General features: G+C 37.0%; 1 protein-coding gene across 3 annotated transcripts in view; it reads right to left on the bottom strand.

Annotated features, from left to right (window-relative positions):
• Positions 1-843: 843 nt before the first annotated feature.
• The window catches only part of tmod2 (tropomodulin 2), a 52,158-nt gene continuing 26,485 nt past the window's right edge, over positions 844-26,516 (bottom strand). For 2 of the 3 annotated variants that reach the window (XM_052040601.1, XM_052040602.1), the window contains exons 3-11: positions 25,295-25,451; positions 18,117-18,140; positions 13,405-13,527; positions 11,733-11,807; positions 9,966-10,096; positions 6,776-6,883; positions 5,444-5,587; positions 4,715-4,859; positions 844-2,609 (exon numbers count right to left, since the gene is read on the bottom strand). In XM_052040601.1, the coding sequence (XP_051896561.1) occupies positions 2,575-2,609; positions 4,715-4,859; positions 5,444-5,587; positions 6,776-6,883; positions 9,966-10,096; positions 11,733-11,807; positions 13,405-13,527; positions 18,117-18,140; positions 25,295-25,451 (942 nt within the window). In that variant the 3' untranslated portion in view covers positions 844-2,574. The remainder of the gene's footprint in view (positions 2,610-4,714; positions 4,860-5,443; positions 5,588-6,775; positions 6,884-9,965; positions 10,097-11,732; positions 11,808-13,404; positions 13,528-18,116; positions 18,141-25,294; positions 25,452-26,516) is intronic. The other variant, XM_052040603.1, reaches the window with a different exon arrangement.

The raw sequence follows: 26,516 nt of genomic DNA on the forward strand, positions 1-26,516 counted from the left end.
CCACCTTTTTCAACATTCCCACACAAGGCAAAACATCCTCTCAGCTGCTACCCCAAGCCCCCTCAGAATCTTAAGTGTTTCAGTAGGATCACCTTCACTTATTCTTCTGAAATTCAATGAAAATAGGCATTGATTCTTCACAAGACTCCTCTTCACAAGAACCAATCTAATGAACTTTTTGAACTGCCTTCACTGTAAGTATAACCTTAAAAAAAAGTCAAAACTCTACACACTATTTCACATGTGGCCACAGCAAGCATTACATAGCTTTGCTAAGATTTCCCCATTCCTATTTTCACTCTTTCAATTAAGGCCAAATTCCAAATGCCCTCCTAACTGCTTGCTGTACCTACATGCTAGTTTTGTTTTTATGTAGCAGGACACTTGGATTCCTTGGCAAAGCAGCGTTCTACAGCCTCTCTCCAGTTAACCAATATTCTGCATTTTTATTCTTCCCATCATGCACCCACATTATACTCCATTTTCCATTTGTTTCATCCACTGCTTAGCCTATCGATATTTCTTTACATACTTTGCATCTTGCTCAGAACTTGCTTTCCCGTCTATTTTTCAAGACACGCAGTTCATTCATGTGGAAAAAAAACACAGGAAAAGGCATGTCTTAATAACAGATTGTAAACAGTTAAGGACCCAGCATTGATCCACTTGTAATACTTGCCAACCTGAATATTGACTCCTCCCTCAACTCAGTTTTCATATAGTTAGCTAATCTTCTTCCCTACTAATTTGTCCTCCAATATACACAGTGCAATATTTTTTGTGGTACTTTATCAAACACCTCCATATTTAGGATGATAACTAAATGAGAAACAAACAATAGAGTTTAAGTATGAAAAACTTTATTATCCCTCAGGTTTTGTTGTAGAATGCTGTACATTTTAAATATACACAGCACTGCATCTTACATAAACTTCCCTCATTTAACAGATTAGTTCTGATATGCATTTTACTTAGATTGTAACCAATTATTCAATAAAACAGAACAATCACAATCCTACACCTTCTGCAAGGACATTTTGCCATTTCAGAAATAAGGGTATGTGATACAATTACATTAAACAATCAATTTTTAGTTTGTGAACAATTACTACCACAAGTCAGATTCTCATTCATGATCAGACAATATCTTTTGTATGATTTAAGCTCAAATTTCAGACAGTTCAGCAGTTAACAACTTTATAAAATCCCATTAAGTGAATGTTTGAAAGAACCACCACATCAATGCAATGCATTAGCTGATAAGGAAAACATTATACATGGGCTTACAAACAATGACATAGCTATTCATTATGTTATCATAACATAGCTTAACCACACAAACGCTCAAGGCCTAGGACTTTCAGACAGCATTCACAACTTGGTCCTTTAAGCAACCTACCACAAAATGCAGGCATGTGCATGGATTTTCTAGCATTCAGAATATTTCCTGTAATATTAGTCATGCTGCCACAGGTTTTTTTTAAATATATACAAACATTAGACAAACTTTAAAATAATCAGCAAATATAAACTTTAAAGGGGCATAACTTTTTTTTTTACTGCACAGAGCTTTCAGCGCAAGTTGGCATGGATCTTTTGCATTTTTTATTTTTTACAAACCATTAACACCTGGTGTGGGCATTGTTTAGATGTTTCCCCAATACTATTAGCTTCTGTACTTCATAGAATCTAACTTGCCTACTGAAACTGTATGCAGGTTTCAATACTTAATACATTAGGAGAATAAAACTGTCAAAGTCCAGATTTATAGATCTTTGGTTAAACAGTTATGACTAGTGCCAACTACCATAGTCCATTCAGATTATCTACAAGTATTTTATTACTTTCTTCTAACAGTTTCCATCGAAGCAAATCATTTTGGTAATAAAATTAATTTGCAGCAGAAGACTATCAATGAATTTAACATTTGCAAGCAGCTTTTTTGGCAGGAAGTCCGAAGAATTACTTGTGTTGAGACTTGATTTGAACTGTTCTTCCCACATTCATGTAGAAACTCAGATACCTTCTGTGGTCATGGTTTAACTCTGCACAGTACAGGCAAATCAAAGTCCCAAAACAAACCTCATTACAGCTTTTAATTAATACAAAATTAAAAAAAAGTATTTTGTCTGAGTTACATTGGAAGCTTAAATGCAGTACAAAAATTACACTTAACTGCACAAGACACTATAATTTTAGCACAATTTTAATTACAGTTTAAAAAAGATTAAAAAATACTTGATGTTGGGCACAGTGCAAATTTCAAGTCAAACATTTTTCCTGTACTGGATATTTTAATCTAACATTTTTGCATATCAAGATAGTTTGGTGCTATTCATGAGGTCACCTGAAAAAAGTTAAAGAAAAAAGTGTGATGTTTGCGGGTAAAAGTTACTGTCAAACTACACTTACTACTAGAACAGTGGAGGAGTTAAATTCCAGTCTTTTCCCTTCTACCCAGACAGCAAATATATGAATGCCTTGACCTAGGCTTGGCAACTTGCCCAATACACTGTAGTGGATCTTCCATAGGATGAAATACAGCACCAGGCAGGCACAGGCTCCAGAATACCATTAATATGTAACTCTTTCAACTCGCTTTTTGCGAACTGTATTAAAAACAGAAAAAAACGTAACTGTAGAGGCTTAAAATAATAGTCAAACTTTTAGAACAGACACACACTACTATCTTTTGGAAATTTAGAATTTCTCTGGTCCACTGCAAGTATATTGGAACATGCATTCAAACAGCATCCAGTCTCAGAAATTCTAACTGGTCAGAAATAGGTAAAGCAGTGAAGTTAAGATGAAGTCAAAAAAACTAAAATCAGTTAGTGCAATGCCAGAAAACTGGTGATTAGTTCAGCAATTCCAGTTTCTCCATGCTCACACTTAATACCATTTGAAACTTCGTGGCCGGACAGCTGGAAAGGTGCATGAAGTGTAATTAACTCATATCCCAGACTGAAGAAGAATCAAGATGACAGCAACTAGCAGGAACAAAAATAATTTAGCATGTAAAAGTGACATTTTACAGTGTAATTTCAAGGGTAGATACATCAGTTATATCTTTGGTTCATACAAAATGTTTTCAGGAAACTTTTGTTCATGGAAAATAGAGGAAATTTAAAAGGATAATTTCATAGCTACATTACACCAAAGATTCCTCAAATATCTCCTACTGAAAGAAACGGAACTAATGCAACTATAAAGGATCTCCAAATTTATATTTAAGGTAAAGCGATAGTACTTTATCCATAATTGTACATCAAGAAAGCTTCCATGGTGAATTATGTAAGAGGTTTACTTTGTCACTATGCAGGAAGCAAAGGCTATTTCAGTTGTGACTTTGGCTTGTTTTTATTTTGATGATTTGGGAGCACTTTGATGGTCCCCACTGTTACTAATGAGATAACCTCAAGAACTGAGTGTCCTTCATGGGATTTGTTTTAGTTCATACCCATACATGGAAACACCAAGATGCCCTGCTTTGTTAGCTGAGGTGTTAATATCTGCTTACACTTCATAGCTTCTACAGTGGTTGCCAAGTATGTACTTGACTCATTAAATTGGTCTGGTGTTATGATAGAGAACATAACCAAAATACAAAAAAATTGGTACAGATAGCTGCAAGAGTGGGGAAATGGTGGTGGGTGGCTACTTCAAACGCAAAAATTAAATATTTGAATGAAAGCAGGTCATTCCAAGATCATGATAGCCACCTGATTCCCTTATCTTCTGAAGCTACTGATTTGCAGAGTTAGAGCTCCACAGGTTCTGAGAACCCTTATCAGTAAGAGCAAGCATCAGTCTGTTCAGAAAAAGTGTGAAGTCAGTGCCAAGTCTCATCAGCTGACACCATTACACAGCAAGGATAACCGAAAAGAAATTCAACTTCCATTTTCTCTCCATCTGATATCAGTTGCGTAGTTTCTATATATTACCCAAACTACTGTGGGATGTGGGTGCATTTCAGGGAAAGTCTTATCTGAATTCTATTGCCCTGCAATAATCTGACTTTCTATAGAAACAGAATACTTACTGATTACTGTCTGCCTTGTATTGAATAGTTTCATGTTTTTGTAATTCTGAACTTAGAGCTAAAACACAGAATACTTGGGTCAAAATTAAACAAACTGGTCAAACCTACTCCTTTTGGTCAAACGTCCCCTAGAGTCATGCACTATGAAGAGAAGAATGGCTTGACTGACACTGCATGAACTGAACTTATTCTATTCTCTTCCTCTGGGTACAAAAGCTTCAACATGCACTAACAAGGTTCACAAAAATAAAATTAGATACTCAAAAGATCAGGTAGACTGAAGAAAAAAAGTTAATATTTCATATTGATGTAAAATTTATCTCGCCACAGATCTTTTATGAGGCAAAGAGTATTTCCAGTATTTTGTTTTCATTTCAGATCTCCAGCATTGCAGCACTTAGCTTTCGTCATCCATGATAAATGATCATTCAGGCAAGAACCCAGAGGATTCCCAGTTCTGGATCAGAAATATTAACTGCTTCTTTCCATATTACTGCCTGACCTGCTGAGTTTCCAGTATTCTATTTTTAAACCATTTAATGAGACCTTTGAATTATATTCAAATGTGTACCTTTATTAATAAACTCTGGTGGTCTGGAATGCAAAAATAGAAATCTCCCTTCAGGAATCACTACTATGATGTGACCAAAGGTGACTGTAGACCTTACTTACCCAAATCATTGTTTTTAGTTATGGCTGCTGCTGCCCTTGTTCGCGGTCCTTGTTGCATAAACTGATACCCAAATTTCAAGACTGAGGTGTTTGTTTCCAACATTTGTGCCATCTCCATTTCAACTGTTGCACCTAGTTGCTGGCGCTGTGAGTAGAAACACATCTGATGAAAGTTGTTGACTATGTCACTCCTCTACTGCTATAAAGTGACAATTTAAGGGTTCAAATAGTCTGACTGACATTTTAAATGAGAGGGAGCTGAAAAAGGCTTGGGAATGAATCTAAAGCATTTCAGGTGTGGTAACAACACATTATTATTAATGTATTTAAAACTTTCCAACTTTACAAGTTAGCAATTATTTTTCATAAACTAGCTATAGGTCTTTTTTTAAAATATAAACACTCATTCAACTTGCATTTTAAAACGATGCAAAAATATGACAATGTACTCCTGCATATCTTTGCAAATCTCCATACACTAATAATACCTTGAAAAGTCTAGTTGAGGAGGATGGTGCTGCAATATTTACTTCTTGGTAGAAAGCATAAGTAATTAAAACTAATTAAGTTAAAGATGTGTAACAAATTTAACCAATAAAGGGTACTGTTGGTTCAGCTTTGATACAGATGTATTGTAGGCTTTTTCAGTTGAGATCCAAGAGGGTTCATGCAACACTTTACTGTTTTAACATCAGTACACCAAAGACCATGATATGCAAAACAGCTTACCTGATTATCAATCTTGATCTCCATTAAGGTTTCATTTTCTTTCAGTGCATCTATGATTGCCTGTATTCCAACACCAGTGATGAAGTTTGACTCAATATTTAAACTTCTAAGTGTTGTATTTACTCGTAGCATATCTGCTAAAGCCTTTTCAAAAAAAGATGTTTGGTAAGTGCTCAGGTGCAGTCTCCAGAACAAAGCATTTAAATTCTAGTGCACTTTGTATTCCAGGGCTTGGCAATCTCTCATTTTATTTTCCAAGCAAAATGAGAAATTTCAATTTCCGATATTATAATCCATTTGTCAAATCTTTGCCCACTCACTTAACCTGCATCTCTTTGCAGCTTCCTTAAATCCTTTCCACAACTTTCCTTCATGCATCTTTGTATCAGCAGCAAATTTAGCATCGATGCATTTATATAAATTGGGGAAAAAAAAGAGGCCCCAACACAAATTCCTCTGGCATCCCTAACTTTGCATCTCGCCAATGAGAAAAGGCTCCTTGTGCTGACTGTTTCCTTTAAGCCAGCCAAAATTTTATCCATGTTGTTTCCTATCATGAGTTTTTATCCTCCATAATGACCTTTGATACAGTACTTATCAAATGCCTTCTAGAAAGCCAAGTATTGCACAACAACCAGTTCCCTCTTTATACACAGCATGCACTAAAGAAATGCCAAAAATCAGTAAAACACATTTTTCATTTCACAAAATCACATCGACTTTGCTTGATTGCTTTGAATGTTTCCAAGTGTCTTGCTATGTCTCTAATAATGGTTTCTAACAATTTCCCTGCGACAGATGTAAAACTGCCTTTCTTCATTTAATCCATCCCAGAGATGAACCTTCCTTAAACTGCCTCCTTCAATATGGATAACAAAACTGCATGCCGTAATCCAGATGCAGCAGCACAGCCTGCAAAGTTGCATCAAAAATTCCCTACTTTCGTAACCCACACACCTAGCATCAAAAAAACAATCCATTAGCTTTCCTAATTACTTGTTGCATCTGCATGGCAATCCTTAGCATTTTAGGGACCATGGCTCGCAAATCCCTTTTTACTGCAACATTTAAATAGAGTAAGACTTGAATAACAATTTGTACTATTCTTCCAGTGGACTTGTTATTCCAACTAAACAAACCATTAAAAAAAATACACACAGTGCAAGTTGCCTTAGTTTTGGCCAGCAGTTGGTTGTTAGGTGAGGAAGCATTGATAATGCAGCAACGTTAATAGGGTAGGCAACACTACACTGCCTAGATCAATTTCAAGTTAATCCATCACAAAATAAAATATTTCTTGCGAAGGTGCAACTAGACAAAAATAAAACTTACGAAAGCAATGGGATCATTGCTCCGAGTCGCTGCCAAACTAAACTTCTTCAGATGAGAATTCTTTTTCAAAGCTTCCGCAAAATCTTTTAACGTTGGAATTGGAATATTCTAGAGGACAAATTCAAATAATTGATGAGTATTTACTTGGTTTCTCTGACCACACTGGATCCTAACTAGTCAACCAGTTGGATCATTGGCCAACTTGCCCATTTTCAAACATCTTAACTATATTTACCAGATCTGCCCACGTTGAAAATCTGCTGAAAGTACGCCCCAATAAAGTGATTTATTCAAAGAATTTCAGATTTTTTTTTGCAATTTATTGACTGCTTACTCCTCAACCCTTTTACAGGCCTCTGACTTAGCTCATGTTAAGCACTGGATGCTGAAAGAGAATGGTCAGTCTTCTTTCCTTTCTCAGGTAAACAACAGCCAAGTAAATTTTGACTGGCCAAACCGCAAGAAATTCAATTGCTGAAAGAACTGGCCTTTGAAGCCCATTTTCTCTTAGGTAATGGAGAGAAGTCCACTGGCAGTAAAAAAATAAAACTTGGAGGCATAAATTAAAAACAAATATTTGAAATAAAGCAGCAATTAAGTATTTTTTGTAGTTCATTGATTGAATTAAATAATTTATGTTTTATTGCAGAATCGAGGCATCACAGATCATGAGCTAGATCTTCCATTGATCATTTTGGTACCTGGACATTGTCCCTCTCATGCAATCCCAGCATGTCAAGGATGACTTGTTTCCACTCCAGTTCTGTGGGTTTGTACTAAAGTGGCCAACCTCTAAACAAGAACTACAGACTCTTGTGGGCAAGGCATGAGCTAATTGATAGGGCAGGTAGGTGGGTCAGCTATCTGGGATGTTGGGAGTTCCTTCTGCTGTTTGAACACTGCCTAGAGATCTGAGGTGCCAAATGCTTTTTTTATATTTATATACATTATATTTATGTAAAAACCCATATCCCTTCAAAAGATGTAGGTTTCACAGGCTGAGACAGCAGTTAATTGTGCATCCCTAGCTTCCCATGAAGGTCGTGGTGGCAGGCTGACTTATTGAACTGCTGTAGTTCTTGAGGTCTGGGTATACCCACAATGCTGTTAAGTGAGGGAGTTCCAGGATTTTAACCCAGTGGTGAAGGGACAGTAATATATTCCCAAGTCAGGATGGTGTGTGGCCTGGAGGGCAACTTCCTGGTGATAGTGTTCCCATACTTTTGCTGCTCTTGTCCTTCTAGCTAGTAGAGGTCATGGGCTTGGAATGTGATGTCTAAGGAGTTTTGGTGAGTTGTTGCAGTGCATCCTGTAGATGGGACAGACTGCTGCTACTGTACATTGATGGTGGAGTGAATGGTTGTGGATGGGTGCATATGTGCCTATCAATCAGGCAGCCACGTCCTGTATGATGTTGAGCTTCATGATTGTTGAAGTTGCAATTATCCAGGGAAGTGAAAAGCATTCCATCACACTCCTGACTTGAGCCTTGTAGATGGTGGACAGGCTTTGGGGAGTTAGGAGGCACTCTTGTGTATATGACTACTCTAGTTCAGTACCTGATCAATGTTAACCCCCAGGACATTGATAGTGGGGGATTCAGTGATGATAATGCCAATGAACATCAGGGAGTGATAGCTGGATTTTCCGTTGTTTAATATCGTCATTACCTAGCACTTGTGTGGCGCAAATATTACTTGCTACCTACCAGTCCGGGTCTGGATATTGTCCAGGTCTTGCTGCATTTGGTTGTGGACTGCTTCATTATTTGAGATGTCATGAATGCTGCTGAACATTGCACAATCAGCAAAGATAGCTACTTCTGACCTTGCGAATGAAGGTCATTGATGAAGCAAATGAAGATGGTTGGGCCTAGAATTCTACTCCCAGGAACCCCTGCAGAGATGTCCTCCTACACTGAGCAGTTGTGGACCAGGCATGTCAGCAAGGATATTAATTCCCACTAATGTGATAAATCTTCTTTGAAGCACTGTGTCTTCCTCGAAATCACTTTTCATGTAGGACCTAGGAGTAATGCTCATTTCAAATGTCTGATACCAGACTTGCAGAAGATGTGGCCCATTCACTGGAGCTGCTTGAAAGCCATCACAATCCTGATGCATGGAATATTAGCTCTGGAGAAGACACCAGCATTGACAGTAGGTGAATCAATAGATTTGGAGGATTTTGCAGAGAGTGTTGGATAATATTTTAAGTGCCTCAAGGTACCTATTGTAGGCTGCCCATGTGTTCAAGACATACAAGAGGGTGGAGAACACCACCACTTATTAGATTATGAGTTTGTTGAAGAATTGAAGCCTGTGAAGAAACTCTTGGCTCCTCTACCATGAACACTAAAACTGGTTTAATGAGAATGCCCAAGGGATCCGGGAACTAATTGGACTGGAAACAATAAGCCTCAGGGGGAAAAGTAAAAAAAAATCTATAATCACGAGGCACGGGTCCAAAAAGAGTACAGGTGGCCAAGAAACGAAACAGACATAGTATGCATGGATCCTTTAGATGGTCTTAACAACACCTTGAGGGTGCAAAACACTGAGGGCTATTACTATCGACAGCATAGAATGGAGGTGAGCTTATCAAGCAACAGGCTTGCACCAATCATTGGAAGCAGCACTTTGGAAAAGCTCCTCAGTCAAGGCACTGACTTGATGCCAAACCACAGTATATTACCTGCTGCAATCTCAGACCTACCCTACTTAAGTTGGGGAGGTCATCATTCAGTTAAAAAAAAACAGGAGTTTCTGCAGCAGACCTCTGCCAAGTACAAAGCATGACAGAGGGGTACTTCTGGTACTGAGTTATTTCTTGCTAAAAGCACATATGACTATTAAAATTAATAAATTAAAGCATGTGTTAACACATGGCTTAGAGTAGCCTTTTTTTTACTGCAATAAGGGAGGATTTAAATAAAATTGCATTTTTCAACTAAAAATACTGTAGTATTCAACAACATTTCTCCGTAGTTGTGACACTTTACTTTGTACTGTTATTGTTTTTACCTGCACTACATCAATGCACTCTATACTAACTCAATGTAACTGCACTGTGTAATGAATTGACCTGTACGATCGGTTTGTAAGACAAGCTTTTCACTGTACCTCGGCACAAGTGACAATAATAAACCAATAAATAAACCAATAAATAAACCAATAAACATGACTCCTACCTTAATGTTATTAAGATTAACTTCCACAAGGCCAGGATCATTGGCTTTTATTCGCTGTAAACTTTCTTCTACATTTGTTGGGTTGGGAGGTTCATCCAAAACAGGTTTGACCTTCTCACCTTTGACAACATCTGGAAGGTACCATTCAAAGCAAATCAGACACACTTTTCACCAATTATCCTGAACCTTTTAAAATATTAAATGGATCCCTTTATGTAAAGGAAAAGGACTCTTGTCCAGTGCATTTTAAATGTTGCAATCTGCTTGACGTGCTGCTTCAGATAGCAATATCATACTGACATGATACCAAGATTGCAATAGATGCTGGTTTAAGGCTTACTTCAGTGAAGTCAGTGTACTTAACATGGTTGTTTTCACTTTATATGTGCAGGGTTTAAAATAACACCTTTAGTGAATTGCTAAGCAAAATTTTATTCTATTAAGCCAAACTATTCTAATGAACAGTAATCAAAAGCAAACAAAAATTGCAGACCGGAAAACATTCCAATGAAAAGTCATTGCCCCAAATAAATGTTTCACTCTCCATGGAAGCCATCTGACCTGCTCAATACCTACATCATCGCTGTTTTATACTTTTGAACAAATCCATGTGTTGGTTAATTCATTAAGCACAAAGTACAAGTACACAGCAATAAATACTACCACTTTGGTTCAACTTCAGGTGAAGTGAAATGTGGAAATATGACCAGAGTAATTTGGGACAGTTACTGGAACTTGATGAAAATGTAGGTGACGCACAGGGAAATTTTCAATGTCATGTGCAAAGCATCTAGTATAGGTGTTTAGTGACCAAACAGGTCATCATGAAGCAGCATGTAGATTACTGACAGTTAAAGGTTTGTTACAGTGATAGAATTTGCTATGAATTAAGAAATGTCAATCTACATTATTGGATGGAGGGACCAAATGTAATACAGTAAACTTTGCTGAATGCAAAGGAAGATGGGAAAGCAAGTTGAGGACATGGAATTTCAAATATAGACAAATTATAATTAAATTCACTTTGCTAGGAAGAACAAAAGTGGATTAAGAGACTGCAGAACGCTGATGTAAAAGGATCTGACATGCATATCTCAGAGGTACAGCAAGTAATTCACAAGGTAAATGCAATATTGGCCTTTATTGCAAGGAGGATCAAGTGCAAAAGTAGGAAGACTTACTATAGATCTTTGTTAAGACTACATCTGGCAGCCTTATTTACAGGGACATACCTCCATTTAAAACAGTTCAAAGGATGTGGGTGAACTGTCTGTGCCTATACATATATTGGGAGTTTAGAATGAGATTCTTTTGTGGGGTTGACAAGGTAGATGGAGTAAATAATTCCCCTCATGGTGGAACCCAGAACCAAGAGGGGTCATAGTTTCAGAATAATTTAAGATTGAAATGGTGAATCTGAGGATTGTGGGAGACTGTCACTGAATATATTGAAGGCTGAGTTTTGCTCCAATAGCAGTTATCAGTTAGGAGAGGGAAGTGGGGGGGGGGGGGGGGTGGTGGGCAGCAGTGGAAGTAGAATTGAGGCCAAAGATCAGATCAACCATGACTGGATTGAATGGCAGAACATGGTCCAAAGGCTCTATGCCCCAATGCTGCTCACATGTTATGTAAAAGAACAAATTTTCTTGAATACATAATGAAATCAGTAATGCTGTTTCAACATGAAGGCCAGTTATTTTCCAAGAAAAATGGGGCAAAATCAAGTGAAAAATAAATCATAGATATTATTGATGTTCTCCAACTTACTGTTCAAACCCCCTTTGTTTCCATCAACTGAATCACAGTAATGAGTGTTGGTCAAAGTGTGCATTCCTAGAATAGCTGGAATTAAGAAACATTAAATTAATAAAATCTTAACAGGTTCGATAACCTTTCAAACATTTGGCTCAATTGAGTGAGTTTTAAACCAAGCTATAACATAAACTTTGAAAAACAGGCACATTAAAACTGATTAATTCAATTACTGTCAGTAATTTCCCCTTTGAATGAAACAGGAGACGTAATACCAAACGATGGAACAGATGGTCTACCTTACTTGCATTTGATTAATCATGTTTTCGCACATTTTCTATGGTGCACAAAATATAGATTTCAAAACAATCTTGAAACAAAACAGCCAAATGTAATTGGCTATCGTTTCTTTAATGTGGCAAATTGCTAGAATTCACCATTTGTCAGGAAGTCATTAGCAATGCTAAGTTGCAGCTCTGCTGCAAACAATGAAATATTAAACGATTGTGGTTTTTGAATTAAAAATTCCAGAATGTGCATGGGGAAAAGATCAAAACAATAATTTATTACACACTGACACCCTAACCTAAAATTTGATACAATTATAGTCTATTAAACAATGAGTACCGAATATAGTTTGAGACTTTAAAAAAAAATTGCTTTATTACCCCATGTCATTGATTTATTCTATTTGCTCTTTACCACTTGGAATACAAGTCCCACTTCTAAGAGAAGCATGGGTGCCTCCTTGGCATTTCTTTAGTTAAGCAGCTAGGACTCGTTTGGAGTCTTATTATATTTCTCTTTCCTCATTCTCCTCCCCAACTCCACCCACTGGAAACATCAATAAGCAAGAAGAATCTAGGGGGAAAATACACTCTAGTACTGTGGCACTGGATGCTGATCTCCTAATATGTACAACATATTTCACTGAAATTCATCTGAAAGACTACATGAAGACCACTTGTGCCATAAATAATGCATCTAGTAACAGTACACTCCACGTTGCTCAGTAATCAGCACAGACACCCAAGATTTTTGGAAATAATAATTACCACTGAACTGAATGGTTTTCTCAGCCATTTCAGAAGGCACAAATCAACCACAGTAATGGGCCATGAATCCCATAGGCCAGACTGAATAAAGGTGGCATATTTCCAGTATTTCTGTGGACATAATTAATCATGAAAAGCTTTTAAAAATATTAAATTATTAGCCAAATTTAACGGAATTTAAATTCTACAGTTGCCATGGCAGGATTTGAATTCAAGTCTCTGGATTGTTAGTTTAGGCCTCATGAAATTAGATCAAATAGAGCATTAAATGGATGATGCAATTTATGAAGTGCAGTACATCTTTGATAATCCTGTATCTGATTAATTGGTTTGGCAACTGGTTCACCAGACTTGGATGTCCACATTCCCTCCAAACTCACTGGGTTTTGTTTTCCCATGCTCCCTTTACACTCATCTTGTTCACTGAAAAAATCTGTTATACTGTGTAATATCTTAAGTTGAATAGGAATTACATCCATTCTGTTAATTTTCAATTAGGGCCAAGCTTGAAAGTGAGAGTAAACAAAAATTCTTTTAATTTAAAAGTTTTGCACAATCCCCCTCCATTGTCCTACCAAAGACAAAAACAAATGACCCAGCAATGTACCAAAGTTCTGCTCAAGATGTTTTACCTGCAAGGTCACAGAGCTCAGTATCTGATGCACTGGTCAAAGCTTCTTCCAGTTCTGGATCCAAAATTACTTTCTCTTCTACATGCTGCTCTATGGGTTTCTGCTTGGGCATCCATAACTTTCCTGTGACAAATTATTTTTAAGTTATATTCCAAGATTTTGACTATTTCATATTAACTTTTAGATGATGCATACAAGTGTTTTAAAATTCAACAAAATACCTAAGTACAACTGGAATTCTGAATTTCTCTGAAATTCTGCACCAGGTCACTAAAAATATTCTGAAAAGGTAACTGTGGAGATGTTTTCATTCAAGCATAAAGTTGGAGATTACTCACATTTACAATGTACTATTACATTATGTTAGAAAGAGCTGAAAATGAGCCAAAATGCAATGCATTGCATGTGACTCAAATAAAGGTGCAGGCTTAGGTCATATCTTGGCTTGTGACTCAATATGCCTGCAACTCCATCCAGTTTGCAAGCTCAGAACCAGGCTATTAATTGGAGGCATACTGCAGTAGAGAAGAATGCCTGTTTCAACAATAGCTATTTAAACAATTGGCAAACAAATTGTAGCATACTGCTAGGAAATAAGTAATAAATCCAACAAGCTGCAAAATGTAGCAAAAGGGTATTGGCAATCCCTTAATTTGAGGGTGATCGCCATTGTGGTTCACTGACAGAACATGAGGCTTTATTACTTACAGGTGCAAGGCCAATATTATGCACCCCTAATTGTCCTCAAGGTGGTGTTGGTGAACTACCACCTTGAACTCCTCCAGTGCTTCTGATATATATACTCCCAATGTTGTTGGCTTGAGGGCAATCAAGGACCAAGACATAGTAGTGGTGAAGACTACATTTCCCTATCATGCTATTGAACAAATTGGAGAACCTGAAGGTGGCAGTATTCGAATGCACTGTTACCTTTGCTCTTGGTGGCATGGGTATGGGATGTGCTTTTTAAAGAAATTACTCTTATACCACAGAATGAAACATTTGCTGGACTGCATTCTATAACAAAAGGTCAAAATACCATAAGTTAAGGAATTAAACATCTTCATGGAACAGATGGCTCGTCCCATGGGCAGATTACTTTATGGAGAACAGTTGCTTCATGATTTCTACTTAACAAAATAAGACGTCCGACCTGGTTATGAGTTTTAGTGGTATGTTACTTTTGAGAACGTGTAAAAACATTTATATGTACTTCAAACAAATTTAACATACCCTCTGCTTCTTGGTATTTATTCTAACAGCCACAGTTGATACACGTTTGCTTTTTTTCAAAACTACAAAGTTCTTAATAAGCATTGCTCTTGCATTGTAACTACATAGCCAGTGAACTGTATGAACAATTTTAAGAATCTCTTCAAATTTAAACTGAACAATTTATTCAAAAAAATCAAATGACATTTCGATGCAAGTAAAATCAGTATCAGTAGAAATTATTGGCATCATTACCTTCTGTAGCTTGATCTTTTACACAACTATCCCTTGATGCAGAAACTACAAGAATGGATTACTAAATAGCTTCCAGACTAGTCAGATTTATGTAAATGAGTATATCCATGTGTTATCAAAAGAATAAATGTCAAATTAATGCCACATCTAGTTCAACCAATTCTATACCCAATTCAAAGAATTATACACCATGCCCATTTGTCAAATTGTACAGTAATCCTACAGTTACAGAAACAATTTAGAGTTGGCAACTACAACATTGTAATTTGTGTAGTGCATGTACAGAAGCAGTAAACAACTGGCACAACATTCCTCATTACTCAAATATTTACAACTTGAATTTCAAAACAAACCATTTTAACATTTAAAAAAAGACTGAAGAAACAAAATTAAAGTTTTTCTCCCCATAGATAACATTGATAATAATGTAGCTTTGCCAATCTCTGAAGTGTTTATTTCAACCAAATGGCTTTCTAGATGAAAATGAAGGTATTAACATCATGGGAAAGGTCAGAGTATAGACCCAGACCAATGGGAATGACAGCTGCTTCTCCCCTGCAGGAGAACAGTGAACTACTGGTGTATTTAAAACAATTTATAACCCATTTACTACTGTCAAAAAGTTCAATGATTTTGCAATTTCATAATATGGCAGCAATTGAACCAGTCCATGCTCCTGAAGTGGCTGAAGTAACAAAAAGTAAAATGCATTAGCAGTTAGTTTTGGAGAACAATATACATGGTAAAATTAAATCAGGAGATTAAAATATAATTGACTATTCAGTAATCACAGGACCAATAGGCAATGAAAAATTTGATTTTCAAATCTAAAGACTTTAAAAATAAGTATTACCTTGGCAACTGGCAGAGTTATACATTATGCCAAGACATTGGAGTTTGATTATGATAAAGTTTATATCATTTGGATTCAGAGGATCAGAGATTTGTAATAGTTGTGATTGTAAAGTAGTAGAAACAAAATACAAGCTCAGTACAACAGTCAATAAGTTACCTCTCTGCTGCAGGTGCTTATCTTACATTGCCAATTCTAAACAGTCTCAGGTGTACAAATGCTCAGCACATTGAGCACATTAAGATCATGAACAAGTTCTATATTAAAGTCATGCAACTAAATAATTTGGATAAACAACCATTACATCAAATCAGCACACATGATCAAGATTCTAGCTGCTTCCTCCCTGCCACAAATCTCTTCAAAATCTTTCCCTGATCCCTTTGATTCTGAATGTTTCTTTTCAGAGAAATGCTTTGGTCACATCCAATCTAAATGCCATAAATTTAAAAAAAATCACCCTGCATTCTCAAGTAACATTCATGCCATAAAAGTCCCTATCAATGACCATCTCTAACAAGAGAGATTCTAATCACCTATCCTTGGCATTCAATGTTATTGCCCAGCCTGCCATCAACATGCTGGGGAGGGACAGTTCCCTGTTCACCAAAATTCAACTGGACCAGTCACAAATGCTGTGGCAAAAGAACAATGGGCATCCTGCAACAAACATCTCATCTCCCAGCACCCCAAGCCTTTCCATTATCTACAAGGCACAATAAAGGAATCTCCAAAAACACAAGGACCACGACACCATGCATGACAAATCAATCCACTTGATTGGTACCTCATTCAGCACTTTAACTTTCATTCTCTTCAAGAATGATGGAGGAACAATACATTTCCAAGTTAACCTGGACCTGCTTCAAGTCAAATACAGTACCATGCACCATATACCTTTTATCTAGTATTATTGACTTAGTATATTGATAACAGACACAAATACTTAGTATATAGATAACAGACACAAATACTCTTTGTTAACATTTCTGGATAATTTGTTGAAATATTCCTACCAACATGTTACAAAAAGAAAAATAGTTTGAAAACTTGCACTTTGTGGTCCTTAGTAATAAGCCAAACCTGGAAGTTTGCCTAACTGATGACATCTAGCCAGCAACTTGTTAAATGAGGTTTAGTATAAAGATATTAAACTTTTATTTTAATTCATAAATCACCATTTTAGTTAGTTGATTTATCACATTCCAAATCTTAGTCTTCTAAAGCTTAGAGCTTAAATCCATTAAGAATTTATTCATCTTACAAAAACTATCATAGACCAATTACTCTGCAGCACAAAGACTTCAACATAGTATTCCCTAACCCCTTAAATATATAAAAATAAAACGTGTATCAATGCCTCAATTTTTTCTTCAAAATTTGGCAAGAACCGTTAACACTAATTTACAACCAGTGGCACTGCCATTAGTTGAGACAGGATTCAAGCTCCAGAGAATACTATACATCCAAAACTAATTCCTGAGTGGCTAAATACTGCTTTTTGCCAGCATTGCAGAATAACTATTGTAAACAGGCAATTTTATATTCCTTTCAAATCTAATGCTACATTAAGTTTCAGAATTATTGCTGAAAGCATTCATCCTACAACCCAAGACTACGTTTCTTGCAACCTGAAATGAAAGAGTGATTTCAAATCAATAGCACATCATATTGTTGACCAGACATTTTATGGCAACCCTCATCGTCATTTTAACAAGACACATATGGAACTGTCTAACAATTTTAGAATTACAGTTTGGTTTACACTAAGTTATAGATACATGAGGCATTAAAATTAGATCCACATTTCTGATTTATACTAGATCAGATATGATATTACACACAAAAAAATACAAAGATGACAAATTATGGCATGACAAGTTGTGGAAGAGGAAAGTAAAAACAAAAGAAAATCAATTTAGGCAACTTTCACATACTATGAATAACCCCTTAAACTTCGAGAATATGAGATGAGGGCACAGAAAAAGGTCAAAAGCATAAACAGAATATTCTCCATTAACTGAAGATAGATCAGTCTGGTAACCAAATGTATATGCCAATTCATCCAAAAAGCAAAACTATCCGCTTCTCCAAATGAGAACTGCAGGCGAATTAAATATTTTGAACTGCTGTTCACAATTTACTTAAATTTAAAAATCAGTAAACTCTTGCATCACTATTTTCTTTGTATCAAACCATGAAAAATTGCAACAAAGTCAACAATATTACCAATAAGCATAGTTGAGATAGAAATAAAAATGGAAAGTATAAGAAAACAAAAACAACTTGCTGGTATTAGCATCACATTTTAAAACGTGATGAGTGTGCGAGTGTACATGATTGCAAAAATAACTGAGCAGAAACAAAATGTTTCTACTGAGGGATATCTCACCTGAAGTAGTGGCAGCTGCTGCTCCTGTGGTTGGCATTAGGATGAGCAGCAGAGAGCACTGGTTAGCAAATTAGAAAAAGCCAGCAAAAAACGGTCAATAGAAAACACGGAGAGTAGCACAGCCGTGCAAAGTTTTTGAAATAGAAGCTACTTTAAATCAAATATTAAATTTAATTACAAGGGTGACATTGGACAGGCCATGCAACATTAACTGCAATCCATGTACAAAAAAATGCACCAATATATATCTGACAAAGGTAAACAGCAACATTCTCAATAGATAGTCCATGCATCACATGCTCCCCTGAATACATGCAACACCAATTTCTATAATTCAGAATGGGTCTATTCCGTCATTTTTCCCTACACAACACATTCTCTCGTTAAATCTTTGTTTTCCAGTTACTCTCATTCCAATGGAGAAAACTATGCCGTAATGAAAAAACACTTTCCATTTCACTACTGTAGTTCAGGAAGAGAGGACATCTGCTAGATATTCCAGTTTACATTTTAGCAGCTTGATATTTTAAAATATAGATTAGCCACAATTTAATTATGTGGGGAACAGACTTGCAGGACTGGACTATATACATTTAGGAAATGGAATAAGTAAACTAATTAGCATGTGCATTACTTAAACTTAGTTTACAAAATGAATTAAACTATCCATCTTTTAAAGTTGCTTCACAAATTTGATGTTGGATGCACAACCCTACAAATAAGGTAAAATTATGACAAATGGAGATTTTTAAAATTATAAAATGGCATTTTAAGAGTATTTCACACTATGAAATGGAAATAGAAAATTTCTTAAAAAAGCAAGAAAAAAATCAAATAGTCAATACTGACGCTGCATTGTGCAAATTACAAATGTTGACTACTACAATGGAAACAGACTAGATATTCCCTTCTGGATGGTTAGGGCTATTAATAAACTAGGTTTTAATCTAGCCTATTAATAGTTTTGAAAGTTAAGATACCATACACCGCACAGCACTGACTTTAAAGTCTTGGTGACAAGAAATCATCCTTGAGCAAGTGCTAGATCCATAATTAAAAAGCTTGTCTTAAAAATGTCACAAAGCAACTGAGCAATGCTATTACCAATACTATACAGGTAAACAATGAAGCCAATTTATACACTGACATCTCAAGGAGTTTAAAAAGAGTTGATCAAATCTTTACTAGTTAAGTCCACACTGGCCAACTTACTAAAAGAACTTCCACCTCCAAAACTCCTGCTCTTTAAATAGCAGCATGGAGCCTTTCAGATCCACTTGATCAGGCATATTTAACAACTTGATTTGAGATCTCTAAGAGTACTTCAAACAATGCAGCATTTCCTCAGTACCACTTTAAACTATCTACTTGTGTGCTCCAAGTTCCACAACCAACTGATTTAAATTACTACATAAAGCAATTAAATCAAGCCATCTACAACATGTCTGATACAACTAAGTAATTCAGAAATCATTGTGCACCCTTGAAAATGGAAGAATCTGCTCACCACCCATTTCTACATCATTTCCAGGGAACAATGTTTATATTAATCCACTAACATTTTCTAGTCAGTAATTCAATAAAGCAGACCATCAACAAATAAAGAAAATAATTCTATTCACCCCATTAAGCAAAAAAAATGTATTAAGCCACAAGTACAGCTAGTTGAAGTTAAATAAAAAAAATAGAAAATCCTGTAAATTCTCCATTCTGAAAAAGGTCCTAGACCCAAAACATTAAGTGTTTCTTTCCACATATGCTGCCTGATCTGCTGAGTGTTTCCAATATTACTTTTATTTCAGATTTCCATCATCTGCAGTTTTTTGACTTCAACTTTTATTTCAGGAGTTTTAGTACTTGAGTGGTTCTAAAAATACATTGAGATTCAAGATCCATCTTTATTATTTTGTTTACCTGTGCTAAGAATTGGGGGGGGGGGGGGGGTGCAGGAGTTATCCCACTGAGACCAGGAAAGGATGGTAGGGTGAAGGAACCATGGTTGACAAGAGAGGTGGAACATTTAGTTAAGAGGAAGGAGGAAGCATATTTGAGGTTTAGGAAGCAAACAAAAAAAATCAGACAGGGCACGAGAATTATAAAAGGTAGCCAGGAAGGAGCTTAGGAGAGCTAGAAGCGGACATGAGAAGGCCTTGGCGAGTAGGATTAAGGAAAACCCCCAGACGTTTTCCATGTATGTGAAGAACAGGAGGATGACTAAAGTGAGGGGAGGACCACTTAGGGATAAGGGGGGGAAAACATGTGATTGGAGGTGGGAGAGGTAGGGGAGGTGCTTAATGAATATTTTGCTTCAGTGTTCACCAGGGAGAGGGACTTGATGAATGTGAGGTCAGTGTAGAACAGGCTAGTGTGCTGGAGCATGTCAAAGTTAAGAAAGAGTTAGTGTTTGGGCTTCTGAAAAATCCTTGGGGCCAGACGGGATATACCCCAGGTTACTACAGGAAGCGAGGGAAGAGATTGCTGGGGCGTTGACGATGATCTTTATGTCCTCCCTGGCTGGAGAAAGGCAAATCTTGTCCCATTGTTCAAGAAAAGTAATAGAGAATCCTGAGAATTATAGACCAGTGAGTTTTACGTCACTGGTGGGTAAACTATTGGAGAGGAATTTTAGGGACAGGATTTACAAACATTTGAAGCAGCATAGTCTTATTGGAGATAGTCAACATGGTGAGGAGCAGGTCATGCCTCAAGAGCCTGATTAAGTTTTTCCAAGATGACGACAAATCGATGAAGGTAGAGCAGTGGATGTGGTGTATATGGATTTTAATAAGGCGTTTGACAAGGTTCCCCACGGTAGGCTCATCCATAAAGTCATGAGGCATGGGACTGATGGAGACTTGGCTGCGTGGATTCAGAATTGGCTTGCCCACAGAAGGCAGAGGGTGGTAGTAGATGGATAGTTTTCTGCCTGGAAGTCGATGACTAGTGGTGTTCTGCAGGGATGTGCTCTGGGACCCCTGCTCTTTGTGATTTTTATAAATGACTTGGATGAGGAAGTGGAGAGGTAGGTTAGTAAATTTGCAGATGACACAAAGGTTAGGATAGTGTAGTAGGTTGTCATACGTTACAATGGGATATAGACAGGATGCAGAGTTGGGCAGAGAATTGGCAGATGGAGTTCAATCCAGAAAAGTGTGAAGTGATACACGTTGAAAGATTGAACTTGAAGTCAGAGTACAAGGCTAATGGCAGGATTCTTGGCAGTGTGGAGGAACAGAAGGATCTTGGGGTCCCAAGTCCATAGATCCCTCAAAGTTGCCATGCAAACTGATAGAGTGGTTAAGGCAGCGTATGGTGTGCTGGCCTTCATTAGTCAGGGGATTGAATTCAAGAACCGTGAGGTAAATGTTGCAGCTCTAGAAAACTCTGGTTAGACCACACTTGGAGTATTGTGTTCAGTTCTGGTTGCCTCATTATAGGAAGGATGTGGAAACTTTAGAGGGTGCAGAGGAGATTTCTCAGGATGCTGCCTGAATTCTCTATGTCTTATGAGGATTCTCCATATTCTCTATGTCTTATGAGGAAATATTGAGTGAGCTAGGCATTTTCTCTTTGGAGCACCACAGGATAGAGGCAAATTGATAGAAGTGTATAAGATTACGAGAGGGATAGATAGAATGGACAGCTTGCACCTCTTCCCTAGGGTGGCAATGGCAAATACTAGAGGACATCTGTTTAAAGCAAGTGGAGCAAAGTTTACGGGAGGTACCAGAGGTAGGTTTTTTTTGTTTTTACAGTGGTGAGTGCCTGGAACAAACTGCTGGGGGTGGTTGTAGAGGCTGACAGCATAGGAACATTTAAAAGACTCTTGGATAGGCACATGGATGCAAGAAAAATGGAGGGTTATGGGCTGTGTTGGAGTGAAAGGTTAGATTGATCGTGGGTAGGTTTATAAAGGTCAGCACAACATTGTGGACCAAAAGGCCTGTACTGTTCTATGTTCTAATGTAAAGACTCCCACTAGCTGCTAAAACTAAGAAAAGCCTTTCTAAATAGAGAATCTGTGACAAGGAGAAAGAGGACCCATTAAAAACAGCTGCAGATGAAACTATAACAGGTAAATACTTGTTAATTGAGAATATTGCACATTTGCATAATGGAGGAAGAGGAGCTCATACCAGTGGTGCAAAGGAGAACAACAATGAAATTAAAATTTGAAATATACTATTGGAAATATTGGTTTCAAGATAAATATTTAGAACTTCAGTTTTCCCCACCTTCAGAAAGAAACAGCTGAGGAAATTGCTAACAGATTACTCAAATGGATGGGAAACTGCAATTAGCATTTGACCGGTAAAGGGAGCGAGGTAGCTACAGGCCCGACTGTTCAGTCTGGGGAAATAACTGGAACCTCATTGAAAGAATGTCTGAGCACTTGATCATGTATCAGCCCATTTAGAAGTGAAAACGTGTGAAGGGCAAGTTGTATGCAACTAATCATGCTGGCATTTGAAGGCTGTCAGTAATTGTAGATGAGGGAACATTCATAAATTTTGTCCATGTGAGTATGAAAAAAAAACATGTGGATTTTCAAAAGTGACCAGATATTGAGACAATCCTATAGTGTAGGTTAATGCAAGAAAAACACATTCCATGGTATCCTCAGGCTTTGATGTTAAATATTCATATTTCAGGACTGGGCTGTTGCTAGCAAAGCTGCATTTATTGGACATCCCTAACTACCCTTTACTTGAATGCCTTCATTGGTTATTTCATAGGGGCTTTCAAGAACCAACCACACTGGCAGGCTTGGGGACACATGGGTCAGACCAAGTAAGTAAGGCACATACAGTAACTAAACGATTGCTTCTTTCAATCCCAGAAACACTAAATGGCATACTTTCTTAATGGAGAGGGGAATGAAGTCATTAATGCAACCTCTAACAGTACCGACTATGCTCCATGTTAGAGCTTCATAATTTTTAGACCGTGATCCTGCAAAGTTAAGAATTCAAACCTTACTACATGTTTCACAAGTTTCCATTTGTGCAGTTAGGAAACAGGTCTCTGGTTGTCTATGAACATAATTTTCATCCTTTATAAGGATAGGATTTAGCTGGCATAGGTAAGAATCTTACGAGCTGCAAAAAAAACTTGTATGCCGTGCATTGACCTTGTGGGGGCTGGTATGTTTCATAAACAGCCAAAACACTAATACTCTACCCAATTCATATTAGCACGGAATATTAATTAAATGGTTAGAAAAGTATGCAAGTTCTGTTCCAATTCTTTCAGGTTGCAAAAACCTGAGTAGGCATCACAAGGTATAATGTACTAAAGGAATTTAAAGTTCACGGTTGCTTTCAATGTTTTTCTTCGAGTTCTTAAAAAAAAATTTAAGGAAACACTTGGATTTTAGATGTATTTTTACTCTAGCAAACTAATAAAATCAAAGAGAAAAAATAATGTCATTTTGTAAGGTGCAGGACATGATTCCAGCAGTTCTACCCAGGTGGGATGCTCCAAGCTATTCATGGAATTTAAAACCTGATTAGTCAAGAACTTCTTGTAGGGAAAAACCTAAGTTGTATTGGATTTCTTTTGATCTCTGGCTTTAGATTTAGAGATTCACTCCTGTATTAATACATTAGAAGTTTAAGCAAGCTCAAAAGCAATTCTAACGTTAAATACTGCTAATCTACTGACCACAAGTTACAGGATTTCAAAGCGACAAGTTCTTAATGGGCCATCACACTAATTACTGGGACATGGTTTTGGTGGTGAATGGTGCAAATGGGGCAGTGCAGGTGGGATGCAGGAACCAGGAATCATCTTTTCACTTCAGGAATATAAAATTATGCATATAGAGACTTGCTAGCAAAAACACAAAAATTGCCTTCATTCTCAACATTCTAACCTAATAATACCTATTTTCTTAAAAGCATGATGAAAGAATCAAATGCCCAGATCCAATCATCCTGGCAAGTTTCTAATGGAGAATTATGAACAGACTGTTTGGGGAAAGTTAATTACTACTTACATCAAAATTCATCATACTTGAGAAATAAAAGTCTTCTCCATTATTAACATTAAAAGATGATTTTAAGTCAATACTCTAAGATTCAATGCTTACAATGGTCTGCAATTCATTGTAAATTGACATGGTTTTCATCCTGCTTAGATTTTTTTTAAGATAGTACATGATAAACATTTGGTTTTCATTAAGGTATTTATTTCAAAGAAGCCCCTGAAATAGGACCCTAAAGATTGCTCATTGGATATTTATTTACAAGAACAGACTACCGTCATGGGATGCTTATGCTCAACAGTGCTAAAAAGTAGGAAAATATATCTGGCATTGCTACTGGCTGGAAATGCCAGTGCTATTCAACAGTCAGCAATTACTTGGAAGAACATTATACATTTAAATCAGTAGTGCTTTGGCATTTCTCACTCGCCCAATGGTATTTGATCTACTTCTACACAAACTCATCCAAGAGCTAAAAACAAGACCCCATATTGCTGCCAACAGAAAAATCCTAAGTAAGTAACCACAAAGTCCCACTATCCGTTATAAAAAATATTTCTCCTCAATTACAACACTTTTAAATACTGTAATTAGCATGCCTGATGCATGACAGGAATGTAGCAAAACCCTCTCATTTGGATATTATAATGTATCCAAGTCTGTTTTTCAATTCAAAAATTACATTTGATTAGCAGCAGGAACTACACATTTCCCACTAACAAAATATTTCAGTGATTTTACCCTTCCTGCAATTCTGTTCCTTTTCAGGGCTTCTTTGATAGTCTTAAAGAATGACAAACACCTACTGCTTGCCATTTAAAATTCATCTAAAATGGACAGAAAAACAAGCTGCAAATCCCAAGTATTGAATTCTGTAAGATTTTAATTGTCAATGCTTTATTATAATGCAAAATTTAACAGTGTAAGATTTTAAAGTTTCTAAATATGCTGAACTTTGGCATTCAAATAAATCTTTGATTTTTAAATGTCACACTGGAAGATTTAAAAAATTTCAATCAGATTAAAACTTTTTTTGAACTGGTTCATATTGTTTCTGCTTAATTTACAAGCACAAGATTGAAGAGAGTTAAACTTTCAAATCCTTTTATAATGCATCATTCATTAATTCCCTCAAAGATGCAAACATGCAAAAAAAAAGTAAAAGTCTGTGGACCCAAGTCAAGCACTGTACCTTTTTTCTCTCCAGTGAAAGGCACAAAATCTTCTCTATCCTTGTATTCCAAGGCCTCCTTCTCCAAGAATAAGAGAAGCTGATCTCTATTAAAGGGGCCCGTTGGGGATTTGACAGTCTGGTCCTTCTGACGAAAGCCTGCTGGCAGGAGTGCATGCTGAAACAGCAGAGAAAATAATATTTTACTAGTCTAAACAAAATACATGTACGTATATACACAAAAAGCCACTTTCAGCTCAAATGCCTTAGAAATAACAAAATTAATGCTGGCCATCTTTCTATACGTTAACCTTTAGTGGATGGAATTAATGAGACAAAAACACAAATCTGTCTCCAGAGATAATAAACAAGATAGGATGTAAACACCATAGTATCATGAGGCTGGTTTGCCTTTTGTCAAGTCTGTGAATCTTTTAGTGTAGGTGAAAATAGACACACTTTAATGAATTGATAAGAATACCAATGAATTAGGAAATATTTGTGGAAGACGGTAGGAGTGAAAAGCCACTTGTCTTGGTAAGCATGATGTTGCATCTCACTGAGGTGAGCTTCTAACTGAACATGCACACCATCGCTAAGATCACCTCTATCATCCAACCCTAATGTTCCTCAACTCACGTGCTCAAGACTTGACAGTGCCTTCTGTCCAGCTTCCATCTTCCACTTCCCATCAACTTGGCAGCATTTATAAAATTTTGGTGAGGGTTAGGACTAGGACAACAAATTCTGTTCACTCATCACTGAACTCCTTTGGTGTCCTCCCTTCATCTCTAACTTTCAGCCTGAGAAACATCAGGATATAAGCCCTCCTATAACTTGAAGCCCTCACTCCAACTTTACTCTAATGCAATGAGACACTGAGAAAAGAAAAGTGTCAACTATGGAGTTAAGAGGCTGTAAAGCAGGACCAAGGGTAGTAATCTTTGGACTACTCCTGGTGCTATGTGCTAGTGAGAACAGGAATAAAAAGATGTGACAGATGAACGTGTGGCTGAGGAACTTGTGCAGGGGCAGGGTTTCTGTAGCTGGGGCGACCTGTACAAGGGGAACGGGTGCACATCCACTGGAGGGGAACCAATATTCTGGCAGGGAGGTACACTACTGCTACTCAGGAGGGTTTGAACTAGTTTGGCAGGGGGATGGGTACTAGAGCACCAGATCAGAAAGTGAAGGAATTGAGGGGAAGGTAGATGTCATGACCAGCAAGTCTAAGGACAGACAG

The sequence above is a fragment of the Pristis pectinata genome, chromosome 28 (genome assembly GCF_009764475.1).
Source record: "Pristis pectinata isolate sPriPec2 chromosome 28, sPriPec2.1.pri, whole genome shotgun sequence".
Lineage (NCBI taxonomy): Eukaryota > Metazoa > Chordata > Chondrichthyes > Rhinopristiformes > Pristidae > Pristis > Pristis pectinata.